At 43.1% G+C, this 13131-nt stretch overlaps 1 protein-coding gene across 2 annotated transcripts in view; it reads left to right on the forward strand.

The window, feature by feature from the left end:
* agbl1 (AGBL carboxypeptidase 1) overlaps window positions 1-13131 on the forward strand; it is a 68627-nt gene that overhangs the window by 2613 nt on the left and 52883 nt on the right. Inside the window, exon 1 of one of the 2 annotated variants that reach the window (XM_085778200.1) lies at window positions 6641-6867. The exons of the other annotated variant lie outside the window; for it this stretch is intronic. Coding sequence (XP_085634326.1) covers window positions 6786-6867 — 82 coding nt within the window. The 5' untranslated portion in view covers window positions 6641-6785. Of the gene's footprint in view, window positions 1-6640; window positions 6868-13131 lie in introns of those variants that run through there. 2 annotated transcript variants of the gene reach the window in all.

Consider the following 13131-nt stretch of genomic DNA (forward strand, 5'->3'; position numbering starts at 1 on the left):
GTATTTTCACTCAGGCTAGGTTACAAGGAAGGCTATTTCAAGAAGTATCAACCGTGTCCTCCTGGCAGAGGGAGAGAGGGCAGGGTTTGACACCGGAGTTTAATGATGAGGGACAACTATAAATTATTTCTGCATCAAGAATTAACAGCACTTGTTAATGTGTCAGGATGAAGGAAGCCCTGCTTAGACCTAAGACGCATGAGGATCACACCTGCATAACTCATGTCGTCACTGTCCACCGAGTCTTCTGTATATTAAAACTAATTTAAATATGGAGGAAGTGAAAACATTGTGATTAAAAACCTTCACTGACATAAGGTACCTAGAGAAAGACGCATTGTTGCTCAGCAACCAGTTAACATAAACTTGGTTCAGTGGGAGAAATTATTTTTACAGCTGGTAACTTTATCCCAGTGAGCAGGAGCAGGACACATTGGAACTAGCAGGACGTTTTTTTTTAACTGACTGTGTTGCGTTCCTCTGTAGATTGCTATGTAAAGTGTAAGCCATTCTTATTATTATTGTTTCAGGCTAATCTCTCTCCGATGTTGGAGCATGAGCATTGAGGTGTATCGCTCTGTAACCCTGCAATAATGGCTGCCCTTCATTATATGCAAATTTTAATGTCAAATTCAGACAGGAACTTGAGACCCAAACCCGGACCGATTGAGTCAAACGTTAAACTGAAGGCAACATGAGACTGGACAAGAGCGTGGCTCACATGCCAAGATGATGTTCTGTTAAGTCTCGTAGATGACAAGAATGTCTCAGTATGATTTCTTCCACCTCAGGAGCTCCAGCCACTAAATACTCAAACACCAGCAAATACTAATCGACAGTATTTTAAGAACTGGCATGGCAGCAAAGTCTCGTCCCATTTGATCCGGGGGGGGGGGGGCTACGAAAACTAGAGTCTTCTGGACAAGGTGGATCACAAAACACATCTGCAATCACGCTGAAAACACTGTTTATACAGTGAGATGATAAAAAGTAGGGCTGGGAGGATATGCTTTTCTCCTGATTCGATTCTTCTACGATTTTTTGGATGCCGATTCGATTTAAATTGCGATTCTACGATATAGACGAATTTCTTAATTTTTAGTCTGCATTTTTAACACCAGTGAAACAGTTGAATGATTATGATTGTCTACAGACTATTCCAGGAACCATATTCCCTCAAAGTACACATCACAGTCAGTTTTTTAAAGCATATTTTTTTTTGGCTTTTTGCCTTTATTTGATAGTGATGACAGTAGAGATAGACAGGAAATGGGGAGGCAGAGAGAGGGGGAACGACACGCAGGAAAGGTCCGCCCGACGCGGGATTCGAACCGGGGACGCCTGCGGCGAGGACTGTAGCCTCTACATGGGGCGGCCGCTCTACCCACTGCGCCACGCACCGCCCCATCACAGTCAGTTTTTAAGATTTATTCAGCAGCAATATATACTGTATTTTTACTCTCTTTTCAAAAGCCTGGGCTGCATAAAAGAGGCAAAAATAAAAGAGTATAAAAAAAACCTTTCTGACAAAATGAGATATAGACTGAGGTAAACTGCTACATTTTAACATTTATCTGCACACAAATACTGTAGGAACCTATATATTAACATAGTCCATTATAAAGTGAACTTAAACCCTTTTCAAAACCTGGACTCTCTGTATGTAAAAAAGGCCAACAAATGCGCATTGCACAATATTAAAGCAGAAGTACGCGGAATATTTGTGTTAATATAAGTCTTAAATAGTTATATCTTCCGACAGCAATCACTTATATAGAGTGTTTGGTCCGAAACACGGGTCTGTCAGTCACTCTGCTCTGCTGTAAGCCGAGGAGAAAACTTTCCTTGTATCCTACAACCTTTATCCAATGAGGAGAGAGAACGGCATAAAGGGGCGGTCCTCTCTGTGTGTGCAGCCAAGGGATGCGCGTGAATGTGGTGACGTAGGGACGAGGACGGGGACTGCTAACTCCATCGGCTGGCAAGAAGTTAGCCAAAACCACCGGATCACTTACTTCTGCTTTAAAAAAAAAAAAATTCTAAAAAAAAAAAAATCGATTTTAAAAATCGTCAAAAAAAATTGCGATACTTATGTGAATCGATTTTTTCTCCCACACCTGATAAAAAGAGGTAGGATGAGAGCTCCAATGTGCTGGTGTGGTGTTTGAGAACCTTTTTGACACCTGTTCTCAGAAGTCCAGGCTCTGAGGGAGAAAAGGGGACAGGAGCTGCCTCTGTTTGTTCTGTAGGCGGTTGCCTGCAGCTTCCTACAGCAGCACAGACAGATGGACAGATACACCTGAGCACGGTCAGAAAGCATTTGTTCAGGTTTGTCACTGCTTCTACTTGTTTGGAAGACATTGGGTGTCATCAGTGTGGTGGAGAAACGTGTGTTTTTGAATGACAGGGGCAGAAGATGAGATTAGATTTCTGATGCAGATGAAGTACCTTTTACAGGGTGAGGTGAGGGAGGAGCAGACTGTGGCCGAGCCAAAGATTCAACCCTGAAGAGGAGAATGCCTTGGTTACCGTATCAGGAGATGGCACAGGTCCATGGATCAGCTATCACTCCCCATCATTCAGATATTGATAGCTGTCGGAGCAATCGTTCCTTGGCTGCAGCGATAGAGGAGGAAACTTATCTCCCTGTAGTTCTCTATGTCTGTGGAGGGTAGGAAATAAACTTGTTTGCTGCAGGCGGCTGCAATGACACAGAGAGTGCTGGCAACGTGTGTGTCCCTGGAAACAAGCCGAGCTGGAACCATTCAGACTCACCACTGAAACAGAGGTACTAACACCACATCGGAAAAAGACTTAAAGTTCAGGTTGGTCCAGATGGAACATTATGAATATTGAGCTATATTTTACATTGTGTCAGTGTAGCAACTGCACCTAATTTAGCTGTGTGCATGTCAACTCAGATTAGTGCAGAGGAAGATCGTGGCAGGAAGTAAACTTCACAAACTGGACGGTGTTGTCTCCAAATGATCCAACACAACATTGCTGAAACCTTGTCAGCTGACAGACAGGAGAGAGGACAGGCAGGACACATCTATGTCTCTGATGAACAAAGACTTTAAGACTGTCACAGTTAAAACATTGGCCTGTGATAAAATGTTAATCAGAGCCAGAGAAGATGTTAATATCAGGTCTTAACAGGGTTTAGGTCACACGTACTACGCACACAAACACACACACACACGCACGCACGCACACACACACACACACACACACACACACACACACACACACACATATATATTTATAACCATGTCCAGTCTTCAGGACGTTCAGGTCATTAGTGCATTAGTTTCTAATGGATATTTTTGTGCCATTGCAGTATTAAAGGGAGGAGTTTGTATTTGGTTATAAAAAAGTCTCATATTAATGTGGATGAATCTATGTTACCCACTTGTTAATGGCTCCATTTTTGATAAATATAACGTTTTGTCTTTATCGTTATTTTGTTATTATTATTAGTGGTGGAAATGCTGGGCGAGCTGACCAGCGTTTCCTACTTTCGGTTTCGCGGACGCTGCCCGGCGGGTCATGGTAGTAGTGCCGCCGAATCGCCGTTTATGGTCGGAACTACGACGGTATCTGATCTTCTTCCAACCTCCAACTTTCATTCTTGATGAACACACAAGACGTCTGTCTTGCGCCGGTCCAAGAATTTCACCGTGCACGCGGAGGCTCATGGTAAATGTATTTTGAAAACACTTTGCTTTCCAAAACTCCTCGTTGTCCCTTTAAGTATTAGGTTTTTATAAATCTAACAGATTAAGTAGTCCAGTCATTTGACTTAAAGGGACAATGAGGAGTTTGTATTTGGTTAATGTGGATGAATCTACCCACTTGTTAATGGTTCCATTTTCGATAAATATATCGTTTTGTCTTTATCGTTATTTTGTTATTATTATTAGTGGTCGGCTCGCCCAGCATTTCCTACTTTCGGTTTCGCGGACGCTGTCTAGCGGCTCATGGGAATAACGCTGCCAATCGCCGTTTATGGTCGGAACTACGACGGTATCTGATCGTCTTTGAACCTCCGACTTTCATTCTTGATCAATGAAAACATTCTTGGCAAATGTTTTCGCTTTCGTCCGTCTTGCGCCGGTCCAAGAATTTCACTGTGCACACGGAGGCTCATAATGTAGTGTGAAAACTCTTCCTAAAAAACAAAATATAGAGTCGGTGTGTTTTCCCCAGCCAATGACAGAGCGCAGGTGAAGTTGGGCGTGCGGTGCCACGAGCTTGCATAAAACACATTGTCTTGTTACCAACTGTACTACCTCCAACACAGCAGCTCACTATGATCACTGTCCTGATGGCCGAGCTGTTGACTGATGCTTCGTCACACACTGTCTTCATTTAGTTGTCTTTGTAATGTTTGTGTCCCTTGTCAAATAAGACAAGGTGGTGAGAGACACAGGTTGTTGACATTATTGTCATTATGTTGTCTAGGGTTGTGACGTACGTCCTTTCCACACAACATGATTGGTTGATGCGTTTACTGTAGTTGCCGGACGAAAGCTCAGAAAAATCAACCTCACTCCAAAAAAAAAAAAAAAGTTGTATTTTTGCTGCGTAACATTCATGGACTGTGTGAAAGGACTCATGTTGAAAACCAGAGATTGAAAAAAAATCCTAACGTGCGAATTACTCTCACAAAAAATACGTCCCTTCCTGCTGTGTAAGGGCCTTTAGACTATATGGTTACTGTGGCTGTGAATAATGACTGTGTGGATTATTTGCATTGATCATTAGTTAACTATTAGACATCAAAGATCTATAAAATATCACAAATACTGTGGAATGTCTCTGTCGTAAGACAGCTGTAATCTCCGCCATCTTCATTGAGTTGTACCATTTGTTCTGTCGGCATTAACAGTGGTGAGCCTGAGCTGCAGACATGTCAATGTCACTGTCCTCTCACATGACTGACTTCTCTACATTGTTACTGTGATGATGGCAGCCCAGGACTCACTGGTTCATTTGTGTGTGTGTGTGTGTGTGAGTGTGTGTGAGAGAGAGACAGAAGGCGCATGTACATTACAATACAGAGCTGTCTGCTTAGACAGAGAGGCAGCACACAAACAGTCCACTGATGCAGTGGGACATTCCTGATGACACTGTTGTTAGTCGGAGCAGTAATGAAATAATACAGCCTTTTAATCTGATCTGAGAGCTGCTGAGGGTCTCGCTGCGGAGAGCGCCTTTTCAACACTTAGGTAAAGGTTTACTGTATAGAACATCTCAGAGCAAAAACAAAAGGATAAAAAAGCCCCACAATAATTGGGAATAATAGCAAATGGTATTGTTCATATAATCATATTAAAGGGATAGTTCAACATTTTGGCAAATTGGCCCATTGCCATAATCGCTATAATCACAGCAGTAGGTTCGTTACCTTTATTTGTTGGTGCAAGCTATTTTTAGAACGGTGGAGCAGAGCCGCGAGCTGCTCAGAGCTACGCTATGGAGGCTCATGGAATTGCTTGGTTTCCCTCATCAAATACACAATCCAACAACTCCAAACGCTCTGGTGGACAAGTTGTGAACTGCACATTCACCACGCTATGAGATAATAACAGAACGTTACCAGACAGAGTTGTTTTAGAGGTAAATACAGAGACTGCTTGCTGAAAAACTGCCCCTAAAGGCAACGCGCATCAGCGGTTTTGCATGAATTTTCCTTTGAAAACAACTCTGTCTCATAACGTTCTGTTATTATCTCATAGCGTGGTGAATGTGCAGGTCACAACTTGTCCACCACAGCGTTTTGGAGTTGTTGGATTGTGTATTTGATGAGTTTGATGAGGGAAACCAAGAAATCCCATTAGCCTCCGTAGCGTAGCTCTGAGCAGCTCGCGGCTCTGCTCCACCGTTCTAAAAACAGCTTGCACCGACAATTAAAGGTAACAAACCTACTGCTATGACTATAGCGATTATGGCAATGGGCCAATTTGCCAAACATGTTTAACTATCCCTTTAAATAAAAATAGTAATGATTAGAATACAGTTAATAATTTCCTGTATTCAGACTCTAGTCTTTGTGCAGTAGTGTTCCTCTGTAGTAAAAATCAGAAACCCCTTGTATCAACAAGTAATGTCTTGATTGGATTTCAGTCAATTAATACATTAATTAATTATAATTCTATAAAACTGTTATACAAATGTACAAGTTACTTAATTTTAACGTGTGGCCTTTATAACGCTGCACTATTCATGTACTGCTGGGGTGAGAGGGGTGCTGGAATCTCTTTAAAGACAAATGCATCCAATCCACAAACGCATTCCCTCCACTCTCTCCTGTGACCTCTCTCTACCACTCTCTCTCTCTCTCTCTCTCTCTCTCTCCCTCTCTCTCCCTCTCCTTCTCTCTGACCATACTGTTGACAGCACTGATTTACAGACACATATATACAGTACATATACACAGGAGCTATACATTCAGCCCACCTACTCCTCTGCACACACGCAGGCGCACCCACACACACACAACCACACACACATGCACCCAACATTGACATTTAGACTTCTAACCAATAGGCAGGCAAAAGGCGCGGGGGCATTTTACAGCTCAGCCAGGTGCTTATAAGAGCTGCTCACACACTTCCTCTCTCTGCAGTCACACACTCAGACAGGGTTTCAGGGTTCAGCACTGTACTACTGTCTCTCTGTCTGAAAGAGGCAGACAGGTAAACACACAGACAGGCAGGCTGTAGACGCACACACACACGCACACACACCTGCACAAGAGAAACTAGTGGAAACTACTCATTATGTTTGGTTACGGCAAAAATAATTTCACCTGGAATGGAACTCTGAGGGAGCTGGAGGGTGGACACCGAGCCTCCTGCACAGGTAGGCTCAGTCTGACAGTGTGCATGTGTGAGTGTGTTTCACATCTATTTGTGTATTAAGAGACAGAGCTGCAGAGTTGATCTGATAAGATAGAAGTTGGCACGAGTCACTTCTCCTGAGTGAAGTTTTGACTCGACCAGACATCTTAGTTTGCGGCTGAATCACCGTGTTCTATAGCTCAGACAGGTGTCGGCTCTGATTGTGTTTCAACATAAAGTGATATTTAACTTTAAATCTGAGCCTCTTCTCCAACGGTTGGACTCACATGGCCGACAGCCAGCCTCCTTATTACAGGCATCCCCGTCACTGACACAGTCTGACAGCTGTGAATGTTGAGATGCAGAGGACAAAGACAAACTCTTTTGGAAATCAGCTTTTGTGCGTCTGTAATGCACGCTGTCGGCACACCACAGCTCAGGCTCGGTGCTGCTGCTATCTGCGCTATGTGGCCCTGCTATGTGCTGAATGTGAGTGTGTCTCTGTGTGTTGGCTCTGTGCAGAGGGATGGGGTGACAGATCAGAGGCATAGCACAGGGGAGCGGGGGAGCACAACCATCTAATGAGACACGAGAGACCTGATGATGCTGAAGGACATTTAGTGCAGCTGTGAATGAAACTCAACAGAGCAACAAAGTGATGGTGTCACTCATCACCACTGCCTGAATAGTCCAGTCCATGGGTTGCTATGTTGTAGGGCAGTCCAAACGTAAAGTGAGACATATCATACCCTATGTAGTTGACACATATACCACAATGCATCATGAAAAGTAGTAGTGATCATTAACAAAGTCATACATACTATCATGCATTGTGCTATTACTGAAAGACAAAATTGGTGCAGAGAAATTAGTTATGCTTGATTCACATTCATTTATAATGTAAAATACGTCTACGTTAAAGGTCCAGTGTGTAATATTTGTCAAGGTTTATTGGCAAAATCTGAATATACTACCAATTAATTTGTATAAGGGTATAATCGTTATAAAATAAAATCAGTTTGGTTTTCATAGCCTTATCCGATCGGACTGCGCTCTTTTACCACGCACTACTGTCATGCATGCGCGCTTGTCTGTGTGTGAACGACAATAATGGAGAAATAGCGCTATGCGGAGATGAACGAACAGAACAATATTGCATTGGTCGAACCAAAAGCGGGAAAATTGATTTGTGGCAGACGTAATTCATTAGTGGCGGGTTGCCACAAATAAATGATCGATCCTGATAGTAGCAACCATCTTGATGTAAATAAACAATCTTTGGCCGCTCATGTGCACGCTCATAGCTTTCCCATTGGATTTTAGCGTGTCATGGCTTGACTGCTCGGCTTCTGGGTAAGCTACAGACACACCGATGGGATCAATGTAAGGCTGAAGTGTCCTGCTTTCATTAAAAAAAGAATTACATCGCTATCATTCTCCGTTCCGGAAATAGACGCGAAAGAGTACGGCTTTTTTTCTTGGGGGCTATACTACCCCTGTTATCGCCGGTGATGACGGTGATCTCACGGGCAACGGGTCGGGCAACGGGTCTTAATTTTGACGGGCGGGTCGGATCCGGGTTGAATTAAAAAATAATCACAGGTGACGGGTCGGGACACGGGCATAAAAACCTACGGGTGGGGCGGGCACGGGTTTCCAAGATTGGACCCGTGCAGGACTCTGTCTTATGCCACACTACCAGCACCTCGACTGTTCGCTGTGCACGGGCATTTTTCTAATTTTAGATAAATAATAGAATCGGAATGCTAGATGTCACTGTTTTCCCCTCATTTTACACACTGGACGTTTAAACAAGGATTGGTATCAGATTACATTGTACTGAATAGAATTGTACATTTACCAAACTGTTCCATATTAAAATGTATTGTCCTTGAACCATATTGTACTCTGTGAATGTATCAGATAATCTTGGATTGGAGTGATGCACACCTCTTGTGTTTAGTGCTCTACACTAAACTCATTGGATCCTAATTTTCCATTTACTTAAAATTGTTTTTTGAATTTTTAGTCCTGTATAGATCCTGCCAGTCACTGTCACAACCTCTGAGCTGTAATGAGCTAGTTCTGCCGACACTGTGTGTTTGTGCTAACTCTGTGGAGCATCAACTCCATTGCAGAGATGAACCTACATCTTCCCCCTGCTAGCATAACTGCTACCTCCGACTCTAGGATGAATCAGCCTGCATGGGTCTCAGTCCAAAACCTTTTTCATCTTTTGGATGTAAAGGGTGAGGGGGAGAAGTCCTCCACAGCAGCAGACAGTCCCGCAGAAGGTGCTCATTGTACAGTCAATGTGATTGGCTACCGAAGAGAGCAATCAATATCTGCAACATGTCCCTCCCTAGCTTCGTGTTTTTACGGGAAGCATGTAAGCATGCGAAACTGCATAGTACTCTGGGAGCCATTTCAGGCATGGACACATTAGAAGAACTTCCTATAATTGGATACATTATCTTTAATAAACTATAACTCTGATAAAATGCACATTAGATCTGTGCTGCCTCGTGCAGTGATGATAAGGACAGCTCACATGCGCAACAGGTAAACAGTTATCATAATCCTCAGCAGCCATAACCAGTTAAAGGGATAGTTCAACAGTTTTAAGAGTAGGTTTGTTTTAATTATTAATTGTTGGTGCAAGCTATTTTTAGAAAGGCTGAGCCAAGCTAAGCTATGGAGGCTAATGGGATTTCTTGGTTTCCTTCATCAAACTCATCAAATAGCTACACAATGCAATAACTCCAAAATGCTCTTGTGGACAAGTTGTGACCTGCACATTCACCACGCTATGCGATAATAACGGAATGTTACGAGACAGAGTTGTTTTCGAGGCAAATGCAGAGACTGCTTGCTGAAAAGCTGCCCCCGACGGGAACATGCATCAGCGGTTTTGCATGAATTTACCTTGAAAACAACTCCAACCAAGAAATCCCATTAGCCATTAGCTCTGAGCAGCTCGCAGCTCAGCTCGGCCGTTATAAAAACAGCTTGCACCGACAATTAAAGGTAACGAACCTACTCCTAAGACTATAGGGATTATTTGGGCCAATTTGCCAAAATGTTGAACTATCCCTTTAAGCCACATCACGCATCGGGCCCAGTTCTAGACCACTTTAACTTATTTTTTAGAACATTTTGACTGTGACTAAGAGACAGAGTATATGAGCATTATGTCTCTGCCTATGTAGGAGCACATTACCCTCTTGATAATGGGTCCTTAAAATAACAGTGAAATACTGCACCATTGACCCATTGACCCATTGACTTGCGTGTGTACTTGCTATTTAAGCAGCATGGGTGGTAGATGGGGAAATGAAAACTGCGCTGGTATGAAACTGGCAAAGACACTTGTTTCTCCATTGTATGAACCCTGTGGTATTTTGTGATGTCGTTAAGTGCTGACATCAATAAAAGGACAGTGAAAATCTCCTCAGGTGGGTTAAAGTTCATCTGCTGATCTAAGCCGGCACAGCTGCGCCACTTAAATAGGTACAGTCACAAATCTAAAGGTGCTGTGTTGTAAAACTCAGGTCAGTTGTAGATGACAGAAAAAGAAAGTTAGAAAAAAAAAATCATAAACCTGTTTGAATGTAGATACAACAAATGCTGACAAAGATATTACATTGTAAGACTAACTAACTTTCCATCAAGTTTTTGGCCATTTTACTAGAAAACAACTCCTAGACTACAATGCAATGGATAACTGATTATAGTACAGACTCCTGCCAGTCACAGACCAGCTTTAAAAACAAACAAACAAAAAAAACAGTTCAGTCTCCAGAGCAGATATGCTGCTGCTCCAGCAGACTGCAGCAAAGAACAGCACACTGGACAAAAACATGTGCTGCGTCTCACTGCAAATGTCAAAGGACTTTAGGCTCTTGAGGAAAAACAGTTCAGCTCTGTCCCTTCCAGTAGATGGCATCTGTGTTCAAGGACTGTCCAGGTGCCCTTCTAAGTATTTATAGTGTCCCCCCTGTGGAGCCTGCTGTACAGTTACCCAGCGTGATGCACTGGTCCTCCTGTCAGGTAATCCACAACCCAAGACGTGAAGCAGAAGCAGTGATCCATCCCCCATCCCTTTTGAGATGGGTGGGTGTGTGTGGTTTTGGTGGTGTCAAGAAAGCAGAGTACAGTCCTTGCTAGTAATTCAGTGTCCATAATGAAGTTAATGTAGTATATGGTACATTTAAAGGGACAACGAGGAGTTTTGGAAAAGCGAAGCGTTTTCACACTACATTTATGAGCCTCCGTGCGCACCGTGAAATTCTTTGACCGGCGCAAGACAGACTCATGTTTTCATTCATCAAGAATTAAAGTCAGAGGTTCGAAGACGATCAGATACTGTCATAGTTCCGACCATAAATGGCGATTCGGCGGCGTTATTCTCATGACTCGCCACAAAACCGAAAGTAAAGAAATGCTGGTCGGCTCGACCAGCATTTCGACCACCACTAATAATAACAAAATAACGATAGAGACAAAACGATATATTTATCGAAAATGGGCCCATTAACAAGTGTGGGTAACGTAGATTCATCCACATTAAAGCAGAAGTAAGCGGAATATTTGTGTTAATATAAGTCTTAAATAATTATATCTTCTGACGGCAATCACTTATACAGAGTGTTTGGTCTGAAACACGGGTCTGTCAGTCACTCTGCTCTGCTGTAAGCCGAGGAGAAAACTTTCCTTGTATCCTACAACCTTTATCCAATGAGGAGAGAGAACGGCATAAAGGGGTGGTCCTCTCTGTGTGTGCAGCCAAGGGATGCGCGTGAATGTGGTGACGTAGGGACGAGGGCGGGGACTGCTAACTCCATCGGCTGACAAGAAGTTAGCCAAAACCACCGGATCGCTTACTTCTGCTTTATATGAGACTTTTTTTATTGTCGCGGAATCTTTCAATCTGCCGATGGAGAAACTCCTCGTTGTCCCTTTAACTATTCCATAAAAGTCAGCATCCTCGCTGTCATCATTTTCTGGTGACCTCAGCAGCATATTCTTATCTAAGCACTCAAAACTGTCCTTTAGAGGCTCACTGGGCTCTGGGCTCTTGGATGAGCTGGTTGAACTTGAAGCCTGCCTCAGTGTGATGTTTTATAGGAGTGCTGAAGAAAAAACAGATTATAATGATCTGATCTGCCAAGTGATGATAGAGCTGTAGCCCTCTAAGCCCCCTTGACATTTGCATACAACAGATCAAGTGTCTTATTTTCCCTTGTGGCAGAGTCAGTCAACGTGCTGAGTTGGAGTCGGTCAGGTGGCAAGTGAGAGTGACAGGGTTTAGATATTGCAGATATTGCAATCAATGCATCAGGGTGCTGGGTCTGTACTGCTGCCACAGAGGTGACAATGTGAGCGAGTACATGCTTGTATGGTTGAAGACCGACTGCCAACACTTAAATATCCAAATAGCAGGTCCTCTCTTCCCCTGTGTAAGATGACCGGGGTTGCACCACCTTTCTTTCTGTCCTTTATCACATATAGATGTTCTTACAGGTATGTTTGATAAATGCTCAGGAGACAGGACACTAAATGTAAAATCCATGTACTTTCAGAGGCTCACTGCAGTGCTGTTAAAGGGATACGCCAACATTTTTTTTCCGTGTCTTGCCTCACTCCCGAGTCCATGACAAGCAGATAGACACCATCCTTTCGACTGTGCGTGCAGTAACAAGGGAGATACGGGCAGAGCTGGCGCACCTCTAATTAGCTTAGCGCAAACGCTGGAAGTGTATAGGTAGTGTTAGCCTGCCTCCTACCCGAGCCGAAATCAACAGTCAGAAGCTGATTTCATTTTAGCTCTAAACTCTGTAGCCTACATATATCACTTTATTGACATTTCAAACATTTTTAGGCGAGAAAGTAGCCGTTTAGATCAGCAGTGTGTCGTTAATTTGTCTAAATACCAGCTGTTTACAATTTTGTTCGGACGAATTTGGCGCTACTCAAGCTAGCCGTTGTGACCAACGCACTTCCGGTTACTTTCACAAAATAAAACACCCGTTGCCCTTTACATACAGAAAACCATGACGATAGAAATTGTGCTTTTACTTTGAAATAGGAAGCTAACCTAGCCTCGACGTAGCTAGCTTGAACCAAAATAAACCGTCTTTGCTTGAACCCCCCGTTTTGACCGATCTGGTCCTGTTACCGGCATTTGACCGCTCAAGATGCCTTACCGGAGAGTTTTGTCAGCTCTTTTGTTTATTTGTTTATTTATTGGATCTCCATTAGCACCAGCACATTAGCTTGGCTATTC

Source organism: Trachurus japonicus, chromosome 6, assembly GCF_045865225.1.
Source record: "Trachurus japonicus isolate A0001 chromosome 6, Traja_1.0".
NCBI lineage: Eukaryota > Metazoa > Chordata > Actinopteri > Carangiformes > Carangidae > Trachurus > Trachurus japonicus.